The sequence below is a fragment of the Hemiscyllium ocellatum genome, chromosome 7, assembly GCF_020745735.1.
Source record: "Hemiscyllium ocellatum isolate sHemOce1 chromosome 7, sHemOce1.pat.X.cur, whole genome shotgun sequence".
Taxonomy (NCBI): domain Eukaryota; kingdom Metazoa; phylum Chordata; class Chondrichthyes; order Orectolobiformes; family Hemiscylliidae; genus Hemiscyllium; species Hemiscyllium ocellatum.
In genome coordinates, this window is record NC_083407.1 from 24,601,350 (window position 1) to 24,626,094 (window position 24,745).

Below are 24,745 nucleotides of genomic sequence, written 5' to 3' on the forward strand. Positions count from 1 at the left end.
TTATACTTTAAAAATTCACTTGTGGGACATTGACATATCTGGCTGACCAATATTTATTGCACTCAAGAGGGTGGTGAGCCTCTGGCAGGTTAAAGATTCTAGTGAAACCACAGCCAAGGGAACAGGCTTGGCAGAATCAGCAAGGAAAGACAATGTTCAACTTGACTCTCATCTGGCACAGTGAAGAGACAGGAGAGTGAACTGCTGCAGTCCACATGATGTAGGTTGGCTCACTATACCCTTAAGGAGGACATTTCAGAATTTTTACCCTGCATTAGTGAAGGAACAGCAACATATTTCAAGGCAAAATGGAGGGGAACTTGGAAGTGATAGTGTCCCTTTTTCTCTGCTGCCCTTGTCCTTCTCGGTAGAAATGGTCATGAGTTTGGAAGATACTATCTTAAAGATCTTTAATGACTTTCTGCAGTGCATCTTGTTGATAGCACACACTACTATTACTGCTGTGTATTGGTGGTGGAGGGAGTAAACATTTATGGATGTGGCGCCAATCATGTGGCTGCTTTGTACTGTATGGTGTCAAGTTTCTTAAGTGTTGTTCAAGCCTCACCCATCCAGACAAATAGGGAGAATGCCATCACATTCCTAATTTTTGCCTTGTAAATTGTAGACAAGCTTTGGGGAATCAAGTGGTGAGTTATTTGCTGCAGTATTCAAGTCCTCCGACCTGCTCTTCTAGCCAGTTATGTGGCAGATCCAGATGAGCTTCTGGTCAATGGGAAACCTAACAATGCTGATAGTGGGGGGATTCAATGGTAGTAACAGCACTGAATGTCAAAAGGGCCGCAGTTAGATCGTCTCTTATTTGATATGGTCATTGTCTAGCAATTGCGTGGTGCAAATGTTGCTTGCCACTCGTCAGCCAAAGCCTGGATATTATCCAGATCTTGTTATATTTGAACATGGGATTGCTTCAGCATCAGCACCACGTAGAAAACCAGGAAAACCGGAAACAAGTGCAATTTAAAATATTAAAAATCACAATACCAGGTTATCGTCCAACAGGTTTATTCCATTAAATCAGTTGGACTGTAACCTGGTGTTGTGATTTTTAACTTTGTCCATCCCAGTACAATACCAGCAACTCCAAATCATGACTGTAATTTAAATTGGCATCAAGAACAAAGAACAAACTAAAATTTACAGCCCAGGAACAGGCCCTTCGGCCCTCCAAGCCTGAGCCAATCCAAATGTACTGGCTAAACCAGTCAGTCAATTCCTAAGCATTTGTATCCCTCTGCTCCCCACCTATGCTTGCATCTGTCCAAACGCATCTTAAATGAATCTATCCTGCCTGCCTCTACCACCTCTGCTGGCAACGCATTCCAAACGCCTACCCCCTCTTTGTGAAGTACTTGCTGCGTGTATCCCTCTGAAACTTTCTACCTCTCACCTCAAAAGCATGACCTCGCTATTGAATCCTTCACCCAGGGAAAAAGGTGGTCTCTATCCACCCTGTCTACACCCTTCATGATTTTGTAAACCTCAATCAGGTCCCCCCTCAATCTCCTTTTATCTAGTGAAAATAAACCTAACCTACTCAACCTCTCTTCATAGCTAGCACCTTCCATACCAGGCAACATCCTTGTAAACCTTCTCTGCATTACCCTTTTGGTAATGTGGCGACCGGAACTGTACACAGTATTCTAAATGCAGCCAAACTAATGTCTTGTACAATTTTACCATGACTTGCCAGCTCTTATACTCAGTACCCCGTCCAACGAAGGCAAGCATATGATGTGCCTTCTTGACCACTCTATCCACCTGTGCAGCAACTTCAGGGTACAATGGACCTGCGCTCCCAGATCTTTCTGCCCATCAACGTTTCCCAAACCTCTTCCATTCATTGTATAATTTGCTCTAGAATTAGTCTTGCCTAAATACATCACCTCACATTTGCCTGGATTGAATGCCATCTGCCACGTTTCCGCCCAACTCTCCAGTCTATCTATATCCTCCTATATTCTGACAGTCTCTTATGCTTTCTGCTACTCTACCCATCTTTGTGTCATCTGCAAATTTGCTGATCATACCAACAGTGATCATTCTGCAAATTAAACATATATCACAATGTCCCAGGACACATTAAATAGCGTTCCATTTCATACTACTTTACTCCTTTCTTCAACAGCTCCATGCAGTCTTTTTCAAAATTACTTACCTTGTTACACAGTTGAGCGTTGTACACTTTTGAAGTCCCATTAACTGGACTGCAAAAAATAGAAACAGGTGAGAAACAAAATGCAGTGACATAAGCAAACTGACAAAATATAGCACTAGCCAATGATATCAAACACTTTTCATTTTAATAAACATAGCTACATAAGCCCCACTGGAACAAAATAAAGCAGCTACACAAAAATTATACCAGTGGAACAGTTTTATCATCTCTTCCTTCAAATCATTTATCTGATTTATTTTGAAATGTCAGTTCTCTCTTCAAGCCTTAAATCCATTGATGCTTCCAGTCATATAGTTATATGTACAGCAGCTTCTTCTCCACCGTCATAAACCTGGTTAAAATTAGTTATATACTTTGACCCCTTTGTATAATAGCCTTAACGGTCAGTGTTTTTCCTGCCTCATTTATTCATTCAATCAATTTTAAGCAGGTTATATCAAATTACCCATCACCTATTCTTACAAAAGTATCCTCAATTCCTGATGCCTGCATATTTGCATTTGATTCTTCTAAATTGCGATAGTTGCGTTCCCAGTTGTAGAAAATTGCACAATAGAAATAATGGCGCCTATGGGAAAAACAGGGCTGGTCCGAATCAGTAAAAATCAAAACAAAACAGTAGTTAACCTAAGGCAAACAGTAGCACAAAGTAAATGTTAAAGTCATATTTTAATGAAATAATACAATAAATTTAACACTTCATGGGTTTCTGAGTTTGCTAAGTTTAGCATTGTATTAAGATAGGGGCTGAGGATCATCGGTAGTAGAAATAGCACTTTGATGTTTTCAGAAAGCTCACCAATCATGGGAGGATGGTTTAGTGTCTTACTTCCAGGTGCAGTTCTTGGGTGCAGGTTATGACGACAGAAAATATTTAGTCCAGAAGTGGATAGCTTGGTGGTTGATTGGCCTCACCTGTTTCTTGGGTGTTGGCTTTTTTAAAAAAAAAGGCACCTAGTTTTAGCTGCTTTGTCATTTTCCTGCTTTCACGAGGAGGCTGTTCATAGGTGCCAGATAAGACACCCCACTGCTATACTGCTGCATTCTGCATTGTAGTCACTGTCTAAGAGCTGCAACTGCTTCTCAATTTCTCTTAGGATAGAAGACAAAAGGGAAGTGGAAGGTTCTCTTGGCGTTCTATCCTGGACTTCATAGCCTTCATCACGAACTTCAAATTTCCCCCACAGCAACAAGTTGCTGTATATCAGCTGTGGAGAAGCATGCACAATGGGACTCAAGCAGCTCCTCAACATCCTCAGGTCTCTACTTCTTGAAATCTAACTTGCTTTGCAAGAGCAACACAGTGTTCTTTGATTGCTGGAAGCTTCTGACTGTTCAATGCCTTTAAAATTATTAAGAAAATCTGGAAACAGTTTCCACCAAACTACATGCAAGCAGCCCTTACTTGATGTCACCCCAGCCTTCCACGATAATGTCAACAGCATTTGTAAAGGTAAAGCTCTTCCAAACTTGAAGAACACTGTCCTTATCATTACCCTCAGTAGCTGCAATCAATTCCTTGAATGTGCGCTTTGAATAATAACCTTTAAAAGCTGCTATTGCACTCTGATCCATGGGTTGAATGACAGGTTGTGTTCAGTAGTAGAAATAGCACTTTGATGTTTTCAGAAAGCTCACCAATTGTGGGAGGATGGTTTAGTGCATTGTACAGAATGAGGAGAATCTTGAAATCCAAAATTTGCTCTCTTGCAAATACATCAACAAGGTCAGAAAAAATTTGCCCCGTCATCCAACCATTTTTTGCTTGACCAGAAGTCAACACCTAAAGGACTTAATTCAACCTTTCAAGGCTCGCAGAGTGGTACAACCAAAACAGGCTTAAGCTTTAATTCTCCACTAGCACTGGCATCCAACAACACAGCCATACGATCCTTTGCGACCTTAAAACCTGGAGGGTGTGCTCTATTCTTAGAAATATAAAGTTCTGGAAGGCATTTGCTTCCAGTATAAGCCCATCTCATCCAAATTGAAGATTTGATCTAAGAAGTAGCCACCTTCCTCAATTTTTTTCACCATGGGAGTAAATGACAGCATACATTTCTTGTCTCCACTAGCAGCTTTGCCACATAAAACTTTACGTAATAAGCATGGCGGTTCTTAAACCCAGCAAACAAGTCACTACCAGCACTGAAGGCAGATATATCTGCAGAATTTTCACCCTTTTTCCATAGGTGCTCATAAATTGATAAGGCTTTCTGTTTTATGGGAAGAATGGTGGTCTCAGATCACTTTTTCAATTGACTTTCTATCCATACACTTAAAAGCTGTTCCAACTCAAGTTCCTTTTTGAAGATCTTGCAAACATACTAGCACTCAGATTTGTTCCAGCAATGCAGCCTGCTTTAACTCTTTTCGCATCGTCTCTAATGGTGCGTAACATAGACTTCTTTATTTCTGTTACGTGAACAACATCACATGCTCTTTCATTATGCTCAAAACGCTTTTTAACTAGCCTCTATTCAAATGTTATAGCATTGTTATGGTCACCACCCACAATTTTTTCACCTGGATGCTTCTTGTCGACATTCTTGCAACTCTGTCCTTCCATATTCATGGGAAACACAGCGGGATTTGCAAAAAACAGACCTAAATTACTGAGTTGAAAAATGTGGTACTGGAAAAACACAGCAGGCCAGGAAGCATCCGAGGAACAGGAGAATTGACGTTTTGGGCATAAGTTCTTTTTCCTGAAGAAGGGCTTATGCCCGAAACTTCGATTCTCCTGCTCCTCAGATGCCGCCTGGCCTGCTGTGTGTTTCAACTCTGGTCTCCAGCATCTGCAGTCCTCACTTTCTCCTAAATTACTGAGTACAGCACTGTGCCGTTCACAAAGCTTTTCACCAGAAAGTGCATGGGCTGACTGACCACATGACGTCAGCACAGAGTCCAGTCCTCCACACACTGCAACAGCTAGTGCCAGGGATAGAATCATGTAATAGCGAATTTACAGAAAAAAAAAGTTCCCCAATTCACCAACAGCAGCAATGAAACACGTTATAGAATGACCTGCATTTTCACCATACAATTTCTTAATAAATCCATGCTTGTTTCAACTCCCTTTGGTGTGAAATCCAGAACTGATGTATTCATGAGTGATGCTCAATTCTTATACAATGTACCTTTGGCAAACCATATTCCTTTGTTTTTAAATTCCACAGATTCATTACCATCATAAGGAATTCTTCATCTGTTTTAAGTGGGCAAATCCTTACTGACATTAATGTGCTCTGGAACTAGATTCTCCCACAAGTGAAAACAATCATCTACACTGTCAAACCCCCAATGACTGAGATTCAATAAAAGTAATCTCTCAATCAGAACTCCAATGACCCCAAATGTGCCTACTCAATCTCCTAAAATCACTACACATCTAGGATTTTATAAACTGCAGATGTTTCCCCAAGCTGTGCAACAATTTTTTTTAATTCATCTGTGGGACCTGGCATCGCTGGCTGACCGGTATTGATAGCCCATCCCTATTGCCTTTCATAAAGTGGTGGCGAACTGCTTTCTTGAATCACTGCAGTCCACTTGCTGTGAGTTGACCCACAATGCCAGGAGGGAGGGAATTCCAGAATTTTGAACTAACGACTGAAAGAACAGTGGTATATTTCCAAGTCAGGGTGCTGGGTGGCTTGGAGGGGAACTTGCAGGTAGTCTGTCCCCAAGTACCTATTGCTCTTGTCCTTCCAGATGGAAATGGTTGTGGGTTTGAAAAGTGCTGCCTAAGGACATTTGATGAATGTCTGAAGGCCACACACTAATGCTACCGAGTGAGAGTGGTGGAGGGACTGCATGTTCGCACGTGTGGTGCCAATCAAGCGGGTTGCTTTATCCTGGATGGTGGCAAGCTTCTTGAGTGTTATTTGAGCTGCACCCATTCAGGCAAGTGGGGAGTATTCCATCACGTTCCTGACATGTGCCTCATAGGTGGTGGATAGACTTTGGGGTGTCAGGAGGGGAGTTACTCGTCACAGTTTCCTAGTCTCTGATCTGCTCCTGGAGCCATTGTGTTTATGTGGCGAGTCCAGTTGTAGTTGCTGGTCAATGGTAACCCCAAGGATGTTGACAGTGCAGGATTCAGTGATGGTAATACCATTGAATGACAGTGGCTGTGGTTAGAGTGTCTCTTATTGGTGATGATCATCATCTGGCATTTATGTGGCACAAATCTTACTTGCCATTTATCCAGGCTTGAGCGGGGATGTCCAGATCTTGCTGCATTCGAGCACTGACTGCTTCAGCATTTGAATCGTCGCAAATGGTGCTGAATACTGCAAATCAATCAATCGAACATCTGCACTTCTGACCTTCTGACAGAAGGAAGGTCATTGATGAAGCAGCTGAAAATTGTTGGGTCGAGAACACTACCCTGAGGTGATGTCCTGGAGATGAAATGACTGACCCTTCACAGCCATCTTCCTTTGTGCCAGGTATGTCTCTAACCAGTGGAATGTTTGCTCCTGATGCCCAATTTCCAGTTTTGCTAGAAACTGCAGCCTCCTTGATGCCATACTTGTTGAAACACACCCTTGATGTCAAGGGCTTTCACTCTCACCTCACCTCTGGAATTCAGTTCTTTTGTCCATGCTTGAACCAAGGCTGAAATAAGATCAGGAGCTGACTGACCCTGGTGAAACCTAAACTGGGCGTCACTCAGCAGGGGCTGCTTGATAGCACTGCTAATGACCCCCTCCATCAATTTACTGATGGAGAGTAGACTGACTGGGCAGTAATTGGCTGGGTTGGATTTGTACTGGTTTGTGTACGGACATACCTGGACAATTTTCCATATGGTCGGATAGATGCCAGGTGTTGTAACTATTGGAAGAGCTTGGCTAGGGAAGCAAGTTCTGGAGCACACATCTTCAGTACTATTGCTGGAATGTCATTGAGGGCCCATTGCCTTTAGAGTATCCAGTGCCTCCAGCAGTTTCTTGATATCAAGTGGAATGAATCAAATTGGCTGGAGGCTGGTGTCTGTGATGCTGGGGACCACTAGAAGTGCCAGAAAGAGATCATTCACTTGGCACTTCTGACTGAAGATTTTTGTGAATGCATCAGCCTTATCTTTTGCAATGATGTGCTGCAGTCCTCCATCATTGAGAATGGGGATATTTGTGGAGCCACCTCCTTCTGCGAGATGTTAATTATCCACCACCATTCGTGACTGGATGTGGAATGACCGCAGAGCTTAGATATGATCTGTTAGTTATGGGATTGCTTAGCTCTATCTATTGCCTGCTGTTTACGCTGTTTGGCATGCAAGTAGTTCTATTTGGTAGCTTCACCAGGTTGAAAGCTCATTTTTAGGTGTGCCTGATGCTGCCCTTGTCATGCCCTTCTGCACTCTCCATTGAACTCGGGTTGATCCTCTGGCTTGATGGTAATGGTTGAATGGGGGATATGCCAGGCCATGAGGTTGCAGATTGTGCTGGAGTACAATTCTGCTGTTGATGGCCCACAGCAGCTTATGGATGCCCAATCTTGAGCTGCTAGATCAGTTCAAAGTTTGTCCCATTTAGCACGGTGTTAGTGCCACACAACACAATGGAGATTATGCTCAATGTGAAGGCAGGATTTGGTCTCCACAAGGACAGTGCAGTAGTCACTTTTACCTATACTATCATGGACAGATGCTTCTGTAGCCAGCAGATTAGTAAGGATGAGGTAAAGTATGTTTTTTCCTCTTGTTGGCTCCATCACCACCTGCCACAGACCCAGTCTAGCAGTTATATCCTTAAATCCCGACCAGTTAAATCAGTAATACTGTTGCCAAGCCACTCTTGGTGGTGGACATTGAAATCCTCCATCCAGAGTACATTTTGCACCCTTGTCACCCTCACTGCCTCCTCCACATGGAACATGGAGGAGTACTAATTCATTAGCCGAAGGAGGACAGTACATGGTAACCAGTAAGGTTTCCTTGTCAGTGTTTAACCTGAAGCCATGAGACTTCATGGGGTTCGGAATAGATGTCAAGGATTCCCAAGACAGCTCCTTCCAGATTGTATACCACCGTGCCTCCTGCTGGGACTGTCCTGTTGGTAGGCCAGGACATATCCAGGGATGGTAATGATGTGTCTGGTGTGTTATGTAAGGTATAATTCAGAAAGAATGGCTATGTCAGGCTGTTGCTTGACTATTCTGAGAGACAGCTCTCCAAATTTCAGCACTAGACCCTAGAAGTTGGTAAGGAGGACTTTGCATGGTCGATAGGGCTATTTGTGTTTCTGCCATTGTCTTTTCCAGTTCCAAGGTCAATACCAGGTAGCCTGTCTGATTTAATTTCTTTGTTGTGACTTTCTAGTGATTGACAAAACTGAGTGGGTTGCTCAGCCATTTCAGAGGGCAGTTGAGAGCCAATGACATTGCTGTGGCTGTGGAGTCACATGTCGGCCAGACTACGATGGCAGATTTCCATCCCTAAATAACATTAGTGAACCAGATGGCTTTTTTTGACAATTGACAATGGTTTCATGGTCATCAGTCGACCCTCAATTCCAGATTACTTTTATGGAACTGAAATTCCACCATCTGCCATGGCAGGATTCAAACCCAGGCCTCCAGAACATTATTCTGGGTTTCTGCATTAATAGTTGGGCGACAATACCACTAGGCCATCACTGCCCGTTACCATGAATAGTTCAGTCTATTTTAGGCTTTCTGAAGCTCTTGCAGAATATACAACACACTTCAACTAGAAATGTCATCTATTCAACTATCCTAATCTTGCTGACTGCTTACACTTAGATGAAGAGAAAATAATTATACAAGATACTTGCTCTTTCATTCAAGACCCAACCCCACAACCCAACCAAATGAGTTCAACTTTTTCTCATGACTCCTTCTAAAGTTTTCAGATAATTACTTATTGAATAATTAGATTACTTATAGTGTGGAAACAGGCCCTTCGGCCCAACAAGTCCACACCGACCAGGTGAAGCGCAACCCACCCATTCCCCTACATTTACCCCTTTACCTAACACTACGGGCAATTTAGCATGGCCAATTCACCTAACCTGCACATCTTTGGACTGTGGGAGGAAACCGGAGCACCCGGAGGAAACCCACACAGACACAGGGAGAATGTGCAAATTCCACACAGTCAGCCGCCTGAGTCGGGAATTGAACCCGGGTCTCTGGCGCTGTGAGGCAGCAGTGCTAACCACTGTGCCACATGCAACCTTTTGTAGATTCATGATATCAAAGTAAATGGGAACATTTCCAAAAAAAGAGAAGCTTCCCAAAAGACAAAAGAACCTTTCCGAATGAACTGAAAGAAAGAGCAATTAACCTAGCCAATTGAATTTGGGTATAGCAATTAGGCTTTGTGGCAAAACAGGGTTACAAACATACACTATGCAGCAGATTAACAGTCCATTGAGTGATAAAAAACACTGCTTGGTCTTAGACATCACTCACTAACTATCTTTTAACTCATTAAAGTGAAACTGTCAATGGTGAACTTAAAACACAAAATTGTAATACATACCTTGAAGTCCTTTCGTAGAAGGTTGATATAGAGCCCGTCAAGTGGGCTAAAACTGCTTTAATTGCTGAAGCCAGGGATAAGTGATTGAAGATACTGGACAGAATGTTGACAATACCAACTCCAATGGATACCAAGCATGCTGTTGGTGTTTCAAATTGAAATTCGTTGGAACTTAGTTCATGAAAAGCATCTGTGATTTTCACTAAAAGTTTGAGCAGTGAAGTTAGATTTCCTAGAGGTTCCTGTTTCTTCGTTAGCCAGTGGGTAGGGGTGTGAGGTGCTAAGAGAGAACACAATTGATAGGTTGAGCTATTCATGGTAATAACAAATGCAAAAAATACAAGTGGCCTTCCAAATTTAGTATTCTTAAACTGTTTGAAAATATTGTGGGGAACCTTTCCAATCAAGCAGAAAAACGTCAGCCCTAGAAAATAAAAACTGAAAAAGTGTTTTTCACAGGTCAGGGCCCCTAGTTAAATAGTAAAACCATATTGGCCAACAATATTACTGAGACCTCAAATTAACAAGATCAATGGTAATTCACCAGAGACATGCTGTTAAAGATCAAACTATTATTTCTACTGTGAATTTAGCATCTAGTTAGGACAGCATCTTATTCTGAATCTATGTTGGCTAAAATTTGAATGTGACTGTCTGAAAGCCAGTTTTGACCTGGATTCAATGCCCTGGGACAAATGACAGCATGCTAACCCTTTCCAGCAGTGTCAAAGTAAATATAAAATGCTTTATGAGACAAATATCTTAGCCATTATTGAAAAACAAATAAATAATTTTACAGCAAGTATAAGACCATAAGACAAGAGCAGAAATTAGGCCATTCTGCCCATCAAGTCTGCTCCACCATTTAATCATGGCTGAGAAGTTTCTGAACCATTCTCCCATTTTGTCCTTGTAACCGTTGATCCCTTTGACAATCAAGAACTTCTCAGTCCTAAATACACTAAATGACCTAGCCTCCACGGCCTTTGAGGCAATGAATTCCACAGATTCACCACACTCTAGCTGAAGAAATTTGTCTTTACCTCCACTCTAAAGGATATTCCCTTTACTCTTGGGCTGCACCCTCAGGTCCTAGTCTCCCCTACCAATGGAAACATCTTCCCAACATCCACTCGGTCCAGACCATTCAGTACTCTGAAAGTTTCAGTTAGATCCCCCTCATCCTTCTAAACCCCATCAAGTATAGACCCAGAGTCCACAAACGTTCCTCATATGTTAAGCTTGAGATTAATCAAAATTATCCTGAAATCTGAAGTGAAGTACCTAGATTGAAAATGAACAGAAAATTAGATTTATTAGAATTGTTAATAGGCACAAAGATGAGTTATCCTAATGTATTGCCTCTTCTAGTTTCACATATTAGTTGCCTTTGGAATAAATGGGTAAGTAAAATTCTTCAGGGATTCACCTTAGCTTGACCTCCTGAAGCACAGGGAAACTTGCTTGGATTACATCTAATTTCCAAATATATTACACCACAATTCTCTCCATTTACAACAATGCATATGGCAGTGCAGTTAAAGGTAAGAAAGTAGGATACTTACAGTTTGATTTTTGCTGAAACTTTGAGAACTGAGAGAAATCAACAGAGTCAATCATCACATTCAGAACATGAACGATGGCATCCAATGTGGATAAGCTCTGAAGAAAGGAGAGAGAAAAATCCTCAATTAAACTATTCTTCACTTAGTTGTAATATATTGTTTGCATAAGAATGCTCAAGACTTCAATTATCCATCCAGAAATTTACTAGCCTCCCACCATGCTACTTGAACTTCCATAATTAGCAAATAGTACATCTTATTAGCTGATTATACTCAACAATCAGCCACTATTCACATCCCTCGGTCATCGATTATAGAGTCATAGAGATGTACAGCATGGAAACAGACCCTTTAGTCCAACTCGCCCATGCCAACCAGATATCCTCACCTAATCTAGTCCCATATCCCTCCAAACCCTTCCTATTCATGTACCCATTCAGGTGCCTTTTTCATGCTGACAGCTCATTCCATACACGCACCACACAAGTCTCTTTTAAAATTTTCCCCTCTCACTCTAAACTTATGCCCTCTAGTTCTGGACTCCCCCAGCCCAGGGAAAAATACCTCGTCTATTTACCCTATCCATGCTCCTCATGATTTGATAAATCTAAGATTACCACAGCCCAGCCTATTCAGCCTCTCCCTGTAGCTCAAATCAAATCCTCTCAAACAACATCCTTGTAAATTTTTCTGAACCCTTTCATAGCAGTAGTAATATAGATTTACTATTTTTACACTGTTTGCCACTTTGCTTCCCCTCAGCTGTCTTCAAAGATTGAAAAGTCTAATTTTTCCCAACTTTCCTTCATAAATTATGTAATAGTTTGAAGTTATAGATTCTGTCCAAACTACCTTGAACGCATTTCCACTGGATCATGAGAAAGTATACTGAAATTAGCATTGTTGCCTGACTGCAAACTATATGGAGTCAAAGCATGACATTTCCCAAAAAGGTAGAATATTTAGGTTATGTAGACTGTTTTGCTGTTTGCCTGATGGAGCTGATAGAGGTGATTGAAGAAAGATGCATTAATTTTCCTACATTTATCCCTAATTTCAATCTTCTTATTATTACAGTAAATTACTCAATTATCTTAAATTCGATGATTAAAAAGGTATATTACTCCTGCACATTTGGTATATCTTCATCTTGGGATTCATGCTTCCAAGCTATTAATTACAGCTAACCTGGAAGTTGGTTAGGGTTATAGAACATAGAACAATACAGCACAGAACAGGCCCTTCGGCCCACGATGTTGTGCCGAACATCTATCCTAGATTAAGCACCCATCCATGTACCTATCCAATTGCCGCTTAAAGGTCGCCAATGATTCTGACTCTACCACTCCCACGGGCAGTGCATTCCATGCCCCACCACTCTCTGGGTAAAGAACCCACCCCTGACATCTCCCCTTAAAAGAGCCGTTTCCTAGATTTTATTTCAGAGCAATTTAAAACCAGATAAGAAGCTGAGAAGTTGGACTGCAGACAACAAATGAAAAGAGTAATTGTTTCCAGACCGAAGATAGCATTCAATGATCATAGACAAATCAGTCCTACCTGTTGTATAAATAACTACTTACAGATAAGGTAGCATCATCCAATGCTGATAAGATTTTGGCACTTAATTCCTCACAGCAAATGTTGGCTTCTGCTGTTGCCACAAGAGCTGCACAGCGTGCAAATGTTTTATACAACTCAGCCCACGTTCTCAGTAGTGACTTCATTGTAGACTGAAGGACAGAAAGAGAAACAAAAAACAATTCTATAACTATAAAATTCATTCCATAAAAATTACACCCATGACATTTTTTCATATGGTGGCTTTAACCATTAAACAATTCTTAAAGCGCATCTGTACAGCTTATAGAAGTCACCAGTTCCATAGTGATTATAGTTGCAACTATTTCTGCTTAACTGGCCAGACACAAGAGGGCTACATATACCATTCTATAATTCTCACTGCCTTTTCAAATCTTTCTCCTCTCGCCTTAAAAATATCCAGAAGGTCAACCCTCAATCTCCTATGCTCCAGCCCCGGCCTCTCAGAGTCCGAGATGTACAGCAGGGAAACAGACCCTTCGGTCCGACCAGTCTATGCTGACCAGATATCCCAACCCAGTCTCGTCCCACTTGCCAGCACTTGACCCATATCCCTCCAAGCCCTTCCTATTCATATACCCATCCAAATGCCTTTTAAATGTTGCAATTGTACTAGCCTCCACCACTTCCTCTGGCAGCTCATTCCATACACGTACCATGTTGCGCGTGAAAAAGTTGCCCCTTAGGTCTCTTTCCCCTCTCACCCTAAACCTATGCCCTCTAGTTCTGGATTCCCCAACCCCAGGGAAAAGACTTTGTCTATTTATTCTATCCATGCCCTTCATAATTTTGTAAACCTCTCAGCCTCCGACACTCTAGGGAAAACAGCCCAAGCCTGTTCAGCCTCTCCCTATAGCTCAAATCCTCCAACCCTGGCAACATCCTTGTAAATCTTTTCTGAACCCTTTCAAGTTTCACAACATCTTTCCAATAGGAAGGAAACCAGAATTGGATGCAATATTCCAACACTGGTCTAACAATGTCTTGTACAGCCGCAACATGACCTCACAACTCCTGCACTCAGTACTTCGACCAATAAAGGAAAGCATACCAAACGCCTTCTTCATTATCCTATCTACCTGCAACTCCACTTTCAAGGAGCCATGAACCTGTACTCCAAGGTCTCTTTGTTCATCAACACTCCCAAGGACCTTACCATTAAGTGTCTAAGTCCTGCTAAGATTTGCTTTCCCAAAATGCAGCACCTCTCATTTATCTGAATTAAACTCCATCTGCCATTTCTCGGCCCATCTGATCAAGATCCTGTTGTAATCGGAGGTAACCTTCTTTGCTGTCCACTACACTTCCAATTTTGGTGTCATCTCTCCTGGCAACTCGAACATTCTGGTAAATCTTTTCTGAACCCGCTTTGGTTTAATAATATTCTTCCTATAACAGGGTGACTAGAACTGCACACATTACTCCAGAAGAGGTCAGTACAACTCAAAATGACATCTGAACTCTTTTATTCAAAGGTCTGAGCAATGAAGTCAAGCGTGCTAAACACCTTCTTAAGCATCCTGTCTACCGGTGACGCATATTTCAAAAAACTATGTACCTGAACTCCTAGATCTCTGTTCTATGACACTACCCAGGGCTGCACTATTAATTGTATAAGTCCTGTCCTTGTTTGTTTACCAAAATGCAATTTAAATTCCATCTACCACTCAGCCCAACTGGTCAAGATCATATTCTATTAGACTGCTTAATTATTTGCTGTAATTGACACTAATCATTAGTGACTTATGCACTTAGATACTTAAATCCTTTTACACATCAGAATTGTGCAGTCATTCTCAATTCATGTAAATACTCTACTTTTACTTCTCCTGCCAAAACGTGAACAATTTCATATTTTCCTACATTATGTACCATGTACAGACTCACCTAAACTATATCCGTCACCATACTCTGATCCTGCTCACAAGATAACTTTTGAAAAAAACTAAAGTTGCAGATGATGCAAAGACAAATGATCATGTCTTATTAAATTTAAACAGTTTAATACATACTACCTCTTAAACCATAGTGTCCTCTTTTCTAAGCATTTATTGAGTGATAGAAGTGCTTGGCTCTGGTTTTAATCTTGTACAATGTTTTTGTCAGTCCCTCGACATATTTCATCATTGAAGACCAGAAGTAGTGTACATTACCAAACTAAATTACATGCTTTTGTCTAGATTATAGTTACCTGTGGAAAATTCTGGATTGAGAACAAATGAGTTATGGGTAGCATCAATGCAATGTATAAAGCACTGAAATTATGCTCAAGTGCATCCCCTTGATTTACTTCATTGGTCTAAAGAAACAAAGAACAACAAAAATCTCAATTTTGCAATTAAACATTGACACAATATCTTAAGTTTAAGAGTGTAGAGATTGATGAATGTCCTATGTACATTAGAACAGCCTAGAGAATAGTAATTTTGTAAATCACAAAAAACAAGAATGGAATGGGAAGAAAGATTCTAGTTTATAATCATCATACCTGGGTTACCCGATCAATCAATGGATTAACAACGATGCTCCACATTCGCCAAAGGTGCTCCTTGTTTATGACCAGTGTTGCAGATTGGTTAATAACATTTAAAACGGACTCACTGAATGCTAATGAACATGTGGGACCAGATAGTCCATATTCAACAAGTGTCTCGAGTATCATAAAAAACCTGAATTAAAGATTAAAAATAAAAATCAGTCAGCATAGGTACTTGTAGAAACATTCCAATGATTCAAATTTCCCAGCAACCAATTGCAATTCATTGAGAAATTATTTGTAATCTTGCTACAACCTGAGCTTCCATACTAGATACATAACTCCAGCACTGTCTCCCAAAACAGTTTTGAAAAATCCACGAGAAAAGTCACATGTAGTGTTTAGCAAAATAGGGCATTAGATAAATTCAGTCTAAAAAGCCCACATCACCATTTCTAAACTCCAGTGAATTAAGTGCATTACCCTATAAGGCAACTCCTAATTCCAGGAATCAGTCTAACGAACATTGCTTGAAATGCTTGCAGTGTTAAGTATTGCTTCTACAAAAAAAGGACCAAAAATATACACAGTGCAGTCTCAACAATCCTCCAGTACAATTGCGGTGAGATTTCCTGACTGGCATATTCTACTCTCTTTGCAATAAGAGACAGAATTTCCGTAACTTAATTTTGATATACAGTGGTGCCTCGGAATCAGACTTTAACTCGTTCCAGGAGGCTGTTCAGATTGCGAAAAGTTCGGATTCCAAAACTATCTTCCCAACAAGAAATAATGGAAAGTGAATTAATCAGTTTCTGGACCCAAAAAAAAAAACATTTTCAAGACACTTTTAACTCAACTGTCGTTCTCACTGACTTACTCTTACTCTTATTTGCTTCACTGCTCTTCTTGGGTGCCATGGTGAATGCACAAGGGTGATAATTAAAATAAAACCCAGCACAAATCAAGACGAAAACAGGAGGTAAAGTAGTGATGAACACACGAGAGATGCTTTCACAACTACTTCCCGGGACGAACTGAACAAACAACGTGCGACCTGAACGGTACGTGGTGTTTGGATTCTGAAAATGTGTTCGGATTTTAGGGCAAAAGTTTCTCAAAATAATTGTTCGGATTCCAATTTGTTCGAACAATAGGGCGTTTGGATTCCAGGAGACTACCCTGACTGACTCCTGCAATGACTTCTGGAGACTGAGATAATCAACTTCTGACGACCACAACCATCTTCCTCTTTTGCGGGATACATTCCAATCAGTTGAGAAGTTTCCTCCTGATTCTAACTGACTTAGTTTTGCAAGGGCTCCTTGATGCCAAATTGCCTTGAGATCAAGAGCAGATTCTCTCAAAATTAGAAATTCCACAACACCAGGTTATAGTTCAACTTATTTATTTGGAAGCATTAGCTTTTGAAGTGCTGCTCCTTCAACCACCAGATGAAGGAGCCGTGCTCTGAAAGCAAGTGCTGCCAAATAAACCTGTTGGATTATAACCTGGTGTTGTGGGATTTTTAACTTTGTACACCGCAGTCCAACACCGGCATCTCCAAATCAGATATTGAGTAATGGTTGACTAAATACTAAGAATCAAGCAAATGTATATTCAGATTATGAACAAGAACCAACAATTCAGTTTCTTTTGAAAAGTGGGGAAAGAAAAGGCAGCTACTGAACATGATACCTAGAAAATAAAAATCCTCATGTATTAAATGAAAGTCAAGATAAAAAAGGTACATGGTACTTCAAACATATTTAGGAAACAGGTGAGAGATAAATCCTTTAGGTATTGGTAGTAAAGTGCAAAGACACACCTTTCTTCAACCACACAATCTTCCAGCAAACCGTTGTGAAACAGCAGGATGATCAAGAAGAGGGCAGGAGTACCCTGAAATTACAATACAATTTTGATTAAATTAAGTGCCTAAGAGATTGGAACAGTAACATTTGATTCCTTAATTTCTAATAGTGTTAAACAAAATAAATTATAAGACCATTGACACAAAACTGCAACGGTGGTGATAAAGTTATACTTGCTGTATATTTCATGCCAATCACCATGCCCACATACAGGCAAGTCAACTACAAATATTGCTGCTGAAAGGTTTGTTTGCACTCACCTGACAACTCAAGAAATAACATTTAGACTGTATGAGGAGTACACTGATTAGTAAAACAAACGATGTGACATATAGAGAGGAATGACATGGAGAATGACTGAAAGTTACCTGCCAAGAAGTGTTACACGACATGGGGTAAACACTCCTGCTTAATTTAAAGCAGCAGATTTGTCCCATGCAATAATCTGTAAAAATTCAAAGGCCGAGAACTATTTAAAGTAAAAAATTAACTTTATTTTTTTTTAAAAGTATGTCAGAATAATAAAGTAACAACCACTTACAACTCTTTCCTTTCCTATCTTTTACCTACCCGTTCCACAATACTAGATCAATGAAACTCAATTAGAATTTAGAGTATAAAACTTGTTATCACAAAATCACGGTGGCTCAGTGATTAGCACTGCTGCCTCACAGGGCCAAGGACCAGGGTTCAATTCCTCAGGTGACTGTCTGTGTGGGGTTTGCACACACTCCCAGTGTCTGCGTAGGTTTCCTCCGGGTGCTCCAGTTTCCTCCCAATTCCAAAAGATGTGAAGGTTAGGCGGATTACCCAGAATGTTCAGGGATGTGTAGATTTGGCAAGTCAGGGATAAATGTAGGGGAATGGGTCTGGATGGGTTACTCTTCAGAGTGTCGGTGTGGACTTGTTGGGCCAAAGGGCTTGTTGCCTCACTGTAGTGAATCTAATTTAAAAATCTATTAAAACCAGGCAGCTTTCAGTTTTCTTTGTATTCCTGTCTTTTCTTCGTGGAGATTTTGTTTCACAGGTTACTGATTGATAAAGGTACTTTTAAGAGAGCTATTTTTCAGACAATCTCTATATGCTGGTAGCTTGGCAGTTCTCCTCCCAACTGTTCAATTTTCCCCGGTCTTACACCCCCAAAACATTGGATTGTGACACTGTCTTTTAAGATGGTCAATATATTAAATTCCAAGTGCATTGGAGATTTTTTTGGGATATAATTTAAACTGACCTAATTTGAATTGGTTGCGTTGTTTCCTCGCAACCAGCTACCCTAGCTACTCCAAGCAGCTGGAGCACAAGTGACATTGTATCTTAGAGAGAATACCTGGTGCTATCACTGCTAGCTTTTAATTCTCAAAAAAGGTACAGTACATCCAGATTTTCACAACCTCACCCCTTAAGAAAAAAAACATTCTTTTTTTTCCAGACACATTACCCTAGCATACAGATGACTTTTAATACAAGTTCACCTTAACTTTCAGTGAAATCCACAATATCGCATCTGCCATTACATTCTTACGAACTGCAAGATTTATGATTTTTAAATTTAAAGTCTGTAACATAAAATTCCAGCAAAATAATCTCATTATCTTTAAAGCATTCTAAGAATATAAGCGGTTTGTGACTTGTGTACACAACATTCTCCAACACATTCTTTATGACATGCTTATTAAAATGTTGTAAAGCCAGTACCAAACTCAGTAGTTCCTTTTCGATTGCGGAATATTTCCTCTGGCGGACATTGATCTTCTTTGATTAGTAACCAACTGGCAATTCAATCCCATCCTCATCTTCCTGCAGGAGTACAGCTCCAACTCCAATGTCACTGGATACTTTAAACGGTTTTGAAAGGTTGGTTGCAGCTAAAACTGGTTTAGTGGTTAATATGGCTTTCAAGTGGTCGAATGCCTCCTGGCATGGTTCTGTCCACCAAAACTATGTGTTCTTCTTCAGCAAATTGATTAACGGTGCCGCTGCACTGCTGAAGTTTGGAACAAACTTCCGATAGAATCCACCAAGTCCAAAGAATTGAAACAACTCTTTCTTCAAGGTTGGGAGTAGAAATTCCTCAATGGCCTTCGTCTTTGTGTTCCGTGGGGTCAACCTCCCATGACCAATACTATGTCTCAAGAACATCACCTTTGCTTTCGAAAATTCTATTTTAAGTTTATCACCAGTTTTGCGTCTCAGTCAAAGAGCTTTACTAATTGTACCAGGTGATCCTTCCAAGACTTAAAGATCACTACATTGTCCAAATAGACTGCAGTTTGTCAACCCAGCCACAACTCTTGTTCATATGTCTTTGGAATGTAGCGGGTGCGCTCTTCATTCCAAGTGCATCACTTTAAACTGATATAGCCTATTTGATGTAACAAACACAAATGTGTTTTGCCATCTCTGACAAAGGCACCTGGCAGTAACCACGTATTAAGTCTAACTCGTGATGTAACTGGCTTGTCTGACTTTCTAAGTACAGTACTCCAATCTAGGAAGAGGATACACGTCCGATTTCGTAACAGCGTTGACCATCCGATAATCTAGCCAGAATCGTTGAGACCCATCCACTTTGGGAACTAAGATGACGAGCGTACTCCACTCGCTCTGGTTTGGTTCAATGATGTCCTCTACCTCCTTTTGGACCTGTCAAGCTATGACAGGATTCAGCCGATAGGGGTGTTGTTTTATCAGAACAGTATTCCTTACACCCATTTCATGTACAAAAGCATTAGTCCTCCCAATCTCTTCTTACATATGTCCTTACACTGCAGTAGTAAATCTTTCAACTGCATTCTATACTCCTGAAACAGATAGTTAAGTAACCTATCCCACTCAAGGACTTCATTTTTAAATCTATTTTGAGGCACATCAAAAGCCACATCATCTGGATTTGATTCCTCACTCTGCGGGGCAGTAACTAATACTGGTTTCTCCAGTTCCTTCTCTCCAGTATAATTCGGTTTCAACTTGTTCACATGACTTAGCAGATACCTTTTTTCTCTATTTGGCATCTTTACTAGATAGTTCACCTGACTCGACTTTTTCTCAATCTGATAGGGATAAATAAATCTAGCTTTGAAGGGATCTCCTATCACACGTCATTCCCTCGGGAAAATGTCAGTCTCTGAGCCATCTGCCATTTGCTTCATTCTACACCGTGCCCTCTAAGTGCTGTTTAGCTAATTCTCCTACTCACCCTCACCTCTAATACATCATCAAAGTGTGAAATCGCTGAGTTTGGTCTTGTCAATTCTTTAATTTCAAAGGGTCTCTCACTTCATGATCGAATATTAACTCAAAGGGAATGAACTGAGTAGATTCATTTGGAACATCTTGAACGGCAAACAATACAAATACGATACCTTTATCCCAATCATTTGGGTAGTCCTGACAGTATGATCTCAACATGGTTTTCAAAGTCTGAGGCGACCTTTCTAAAGCTCCCTAGGATTCAGGATGACATGCACTGGATTTGAAGTGTTGTATACCAAAGCTATCCATAACTTCTTTAAAGAGCCAAACAAAAAAATTTGACCCTTGATCTTACTGAATCTCTGGGTAGCCTATATCATGTGAAGAAAGCTACTAACTCCATACCCAGTCCCTGCCTAGGTTGTGCACTCTCCTCTGCTCTTCTTGGTGTCTCTTCTACTATCTTCACTAATGACACTGGCTTAGCTTCTTTTACCATGTTTTCCCACAGCGCCTTTATTTAAATGACCAGCACTGTGACTTGACATGTCCCACTTTACCACAGTGGAAACACCTGACGCCTTTCACCTCCTTTCCACCTTCTTGGGCTTTTATTTCATCCTGTGGTAAACTCTTACCAGTGTTCTCTACTCTTGATTTCATAGTGTCCCATCTCCCCTTCTCCCAGTTTCTATCCCTCACAGGACGAAATGCTGGCTGGAAGCTCATCTTATGCACCAACATGTACTCATCTGCTAGTTCTGCTGCCCTTCTCACTTTCTGAATTTTTTGTTCCTCTGTGAATTCTTATCATATCTGGAAATGAATTTTTAAAAAACTCTTCCAGCAGAATAATCTCCCACAGCCTCAAAGGTCTGATCTATTTTCATAGCATGCACCCATCGATCAAAATGACTGATTAATTCTTTCGAACTCAAACTAAACCTAACCTGGTTCCTCCTTCGAGTTTCTGAACTGCTGTCTATGCGCTTCTGGTACCAATTTTTAAGCACTTTAAAATAGCCCGTTTAACCTCCACAATCTCTTGATCCCTCATCTGACAGTTCAGCAAATACCTCACTAATTCTGTTTCCCAGTTTAGTCTAAACTAGCATTACCACTCCATCTGCCTAGACAATTTTTCAAATGAAATAAAAGGCGGCTTCAACATCTTTCTCAAAATGTGGCAGAGTTTTGACATAAAGCACTTCCATTCTCTTTTAAATCTCCATCTTGTTAACTTGACTTTGCTAAGTCGCAAATTCTCAAATTCAAATTCTCTGTCTCTCTCCTTTTCTTCTCTCTTTTTGCTCAACTAAGAGCTTTAACTCTATCTTCCTCAATTGTAATTTGAAGATAAACTAAGAGAGAGAGAGAAAGAGAAAGAGAGAGAGAAAAAAAAGAGAAAGTTTTTCTACCTCAACTGCACTTATCTGTTTCTCTACACACCTAAGTATTTGAGTAACCCCCATATAATTTCAGCTTTGCTTTTGTCCTTGATTAAACCCAAATCTAATTTTTTTTGCTAATTCTAAAGACATGGCCTTTTTCTTTCCTTCTAAGCTTTGCTGGCAAATTTGGGAATCATCTTCAAATCTCAGAACCTCTTTAGCAATTTTAAGAGCCATTTCTCTCACTTTTAATTTAATCAACCACAAGTCACCGAAATTAAAAAAATTGTCGATGTTTTATTGAAAGACTTAGGACACTAACCTCCAAGTGATTAAGTCTGCTGGGATTTTTCACACCCCCAAATCTATTCAAATCTGTCTAAACCAGTTCAAATTAGACCCAAGCCCAATCCCCCAAACTGTTACAACACGAGGGAAGCCCTCCTGCTTAATTTAAAACAGCAACACAGATAAACTTTATCCGTGCAGTAATCTCTGAAATTCGAGCTGCCAAGAACTATTTGAAGTTAAAAATTAACAACTTTATTTTTTACGGTCTAACAGAATAATTAACAAGTTTTACAACCCCCTCCTCTCCCATCTTTTACCTTCTCCTTCTACAGTACTAGTCCAATAAAACTCTCAATTAAAATTTACAAAACAAAACTTTTTATCTCAAAACCAGGTAACTTTCAGTTTTCTCTGTATTCCTGTCTTCTTTTCTTCTTCTTCTGGATTCTGCTTCACAGGTTACTTATCGATAAAAAGGTACCTTTAAGAAAGCTATTTTTCAGTCAGTCTTTACATGCCAATAGCTTGGCAGTTCTCCTCCCAACCGTTCAATTTTCCCCAAGTCTTATTCCCCAAAAGCATCGGATTGTGTCTGGCTTTTAAAAAGACTGTCAATATACTTAATTCAAACTAGATTGGAGTTTGGTATTTTTCGGGATATAATTTAAACTGATTGGTAAAATTATATCCGTTTTGTCATTTCCAGGCAACCAGCTAACCTAGCTGCCCCAGTAGCTGGAACACGTTACATTGTATCTTACGGAAAACACTTGCTAGCTTTTAACACTCTTAAAAAAGGTACAGTACATCCACATCTTCATAACAAGTGCACCTTTTACCAAAGTCTACTCACCAACTAGCCAGCACTCTCCTTGTCCAGAATAAACCTTGATTTTGTTTAACACTGGTATTTCTTGCCAGTTGTTCCAAATGCAAGATAAAGGACTTCAACAAAATTTTAAGCTTTGAAATGGGAATTCCAAAGAAGTTCATATTGGACTGCAAACATTAACTTTATTGTTCTCTCTGTAGGTGCTGCCAGACCTGAACACCTGATTTTACTTCAAAATAAAGTGCCTTGTTAGGGCAATACTGTAGACCAAGCTCTGTACAACTAGAGTTATTGTTAATTCAATTCGAATGTATTCCTTAAAAAAGGCACTGTTGAAGCTGCATGTTTTACACTCATCAGGACAATTTGCAAGAACAATTCAAGGGGGATGAATGAGAGGAAAGGCAAACAAATAATAGCATTCATACTGTATGAGGAGTTTATCAATTGGTGCATGCACCATGGCAATGCCACCTACCAATTAAATAATGACCATCAGTTAACTATTTAAAACCAGCCAGACTGACTGACTGATCAGGGCAAAGAAGAGAGATGATCCAGCAAAAAGCTGTCAACTATGTCGCTGAAATGGAACAGGCATAAGTATAAGTATATTCTGTTAGGAAAGCGCTTTGTGTATTAATATATGCAACTTCTACTACATGCAGGTGCACCACTTAAAAGCCTGACTGACAAGCCTAAATCGGTTGCAACATCATTCTTGACAGGATTATCCAACAAATGTCGCCCAATTGCAGAATCACATCTAATAATGGAAACACGTACAATTTTTTTTCGAACGCAAGCTGATTGGGGTATAGCAAGTACCATCCTTGAAGGGATATGCTGCTTTATGCAATCAAGTTTTTGGGATAATGGCCTACATATCTGGCATCACACTGACACTGAAATTCATACATCACGTTATTAATTTGCTCGATAAATAGAACATCTTTTTGTTTAGGTGGCAGCCTGCATTCCCTCTACTTTTTCTTCCACTGCATGTACCTCCATAATCTCTCCAAATTTGAGTCTGATCAGACTCAATATCAGAACCAGAGTCCTGAATAGCTCTGAGGAACAGTCACATTGGCTTGGAATAGTGTACTTTGTTTCACTCTCTCTGCAGATGTTGCCAGATCTACTGAGTTTCACTAGTACTACCACTGTTTAAGATATCTTACCAATTGGAGATAAACGGGAACTTTTCAAGATCAAAACGGAATGCGAGTGTCTTTTAGGAATTGCGTATATATGAAAGAATGATCTGATCTGGAAGCCAATATCCCAACATGATGGCTTTGATGTGATCTATTTCAGCACTATGTTTACAGGAATGGTTCAGGCACTATTTATGAGAGACTGATTTTGCGGCACCAATTAGGACTGTCAGGCTCACAGAATGGCAAGTTTATTACATTAACATTCAGGTCCCTGTTCTTGGCCAACAGGGAGAACACTAACATGCATTATTCCTGTTTCAACTCAACAAAACATCAGACAGGTAGCTAATTTCTCAGGGCAGTTTCTTGACTAGTGTTAAACTGTCAGGCAGTAAACTGTCAGGTTAGGTTTGAAGTTTAAACAAGTCATTAATTGATAGAACCACCTAGCAATGCCTCTACCAAGTCTACTCGCCAAATAATGAGCACTCTCCCCTCATGCAGTAATGTTGTTAGCCATCAACTCGAATTAACATTCTTGCAAACTGCCCTGATGAATGCAAGACAAAAAACGTTAAAACAATGAAACCAAGAACCATAGATGCTAGAAATCTGAAACAAAAACAGCAACTGCTGAACA

At 40.3% G+C, this 24,745-nt stretch overlaps 1 protein-coding gene across 5 annotated transcripts in view; it reads right to left on the bottom strand.

Moving 5' to 3' along the window:
- rif1 (replication timing regulatory factor 1) overlaps positions 1-24,745 on the bottom strand; it is a 95,299-nt gene that overhangs the window by 31,126 nt on the left and 39,428 nt on the right. For all 5 annotated transcript variants that reach the window (XM_060827075.1, XM_060827078.1, XM_060827077.1 and 2 more), the window contains exons 17-23: positions 17,188-17,261; positions 15,372-15,552; positions 15,075-15,182; positions 12,865-13,014; positions 11,282-11,378; positions 9,717-9,996; positions 2,180-2,228 (exon numbers count right to left, since the gene is read on the bottom strand). In XM_060827075.1, coding sequence (XP_060683058.1) covers positions 2,180-2,228; positions 9,717-9,996; positions 11,282-11,378; positions 12,865-13,014; positions 15,075-15,182; positions 15,372-15,552; positions 17,188-17,261 — 939 coding nt within the window. The remainder of the gene's footprint in view (positions 1-2,179; positions 2,229-9,716; positions 9,997-11,281; positions 11,379-12,864; positions 13,015-15,074; positions 15,183-15,371; positions 15,553-17,187; positions 17,262-24,745) is intronic.